The following is a 1,454-nucleotide window of genomic DNA, read 5'->3' on the forward strand; positions in this document are numbered from 1 at the left end:
TGGGTATATCACTCATCATTTCATAACAAAAACTAATATCTCTCATGTTAACCTATTTGACTTAGCTATATCCGCTTCCAAGAAAGACCATAACTACTACTGCTGAGTAGTACGATTGACAATACCCTAGCAGTGTGATCACTCCAATAGTGTAGTATTACCATCAACGCCCCATTCATGGAGTGCCAAGTCGACATTGCCCACTGCATGCGCTAGATCCCAAATAGAGTACGCTCCTGCCCTACGACTAGCAGTAGTGATGGTCGCAACTAAAACGGCATATCCAATATCAAACCATAATTGAATACAAACCTACTATCAAAGTACTGACCCGAGTAGTACTGAACTCCACTTAGACACACTACCGCCAGAGAATCCTTATTCGCTTCAATTGCCGACAATATATCTTCCTGAATCGAATAATCATAAATGCACATCGTGAAACGCTTCGCTCCGCTGTGTTCCGTGAGGCAAGACGATACCAGTATAAAATGTATGTATTTTCTCACGTGTTGAGTCAAATGCGTACTAACTCTACCGATTGATATAACAATCATCGATCCAGCCAAGCTCATGAGAGTTGGCCGTTTGAACGTTTTAACGCACTTTTCAAACGAACGATTATGTCAGCACTCCCATTAAGACATGATAATTCCGTGGGTAAACTTCACTTACCGTTCTCAATATTTCCTCGCCCTCTCTCGGGGCCAATTCGATCAACGCCTCGTCTCGCGTGAAGCCGTGCAGCTCCAACTGGGAAACAACTACATACATATACAAATCAGTGTTTCCGATGTGCTGTAAATCCGACACGTATAATGATCGCTCGGAAAACATCCTTTTTCACACATAATTTTATATCTCTTCTTATTAGGTCGATAGAAGCGAACCTATTTCGGTGAATTCTTGATTAATACTATCAAAGAAATTACTCACCAAAAGCAGGTGTAGGTTGACCGTAACGCTGTTCATAATGGCAATTTCGCTAACATACTTGGCGCCCACTATAGCAGCCATCGTTGGTAGTATGTACCTACGTTGTGAAATAATACAGAACCTTCACTAAATCCTACTCTAATTATCATATCGATCTAGTAGTGAACATTATCTATGTATATGATATTGTGATAATCAATAAAAGCACAGTATGTACTAGATACTAGAATGGAGTAACCTATCGCCATGTTGCCCTCCTGAACCCCAAATTTCTTCAGGAACACAAACCCCGTAGCACGACTTCGTACCGTACTCCTGCCGATTCGTAGTACATATAAAATACCAATATAATCTCATATCTATCATTTAATTCTATTGAGTGTCATAATCTCCAAACAATACAACCGTATCTCATTATTATACCGATTGAGTAATAAGTAGTCCGCATCGGTGGAGTTTCACAACCCGTTTTACGTGAAGTGGCGTCGTAAAACTCGGTGAAAACGCGATATTCGCGG

The 1,454-nt window shown here is 40.7% G+C and overlaps 1 protein-coding gene across 1 annotated transcript; it reads right to left on the reverse strand.

Annotated features, from left to right (window-relative positions):
• Window positions 1–138: 138 nt before the first annotated feature.
• On the reverse strand, window positions 139–1,017 carry Pmar_PMAR009384 (kynureninase, putative; the record flags this gene model as incomplete). The annotated part of the gene is made up of 5 exons (XM_002772158.1): window positions 139–269; window positions 317–410; window positions 676–764; window positions 812–890; window positions 937–1,017. 5 exons carry the CDS (start codon window positions 1,015–1,017, stop codon window positions 139–141), a joined length of 474 nt encoding a protein of 157 aa, XP_002772204.1.
• Window positions 1,018–1,454: the final 437 nt, after the last annotated feature.

The sequence above is a fragment of the Perkinsus marinus genome (genome assembly GCF_000006405.1).
Source record: "Perkinsus marinus ATCC 50983 genomic scaffold scf_1104296961900, whole genome shotgun sequence".
NCBI lineage: Eukaryota > Perkinsozoa > Perkinsida > Perkinsidae > Perkinsus > Perkinsus marinus.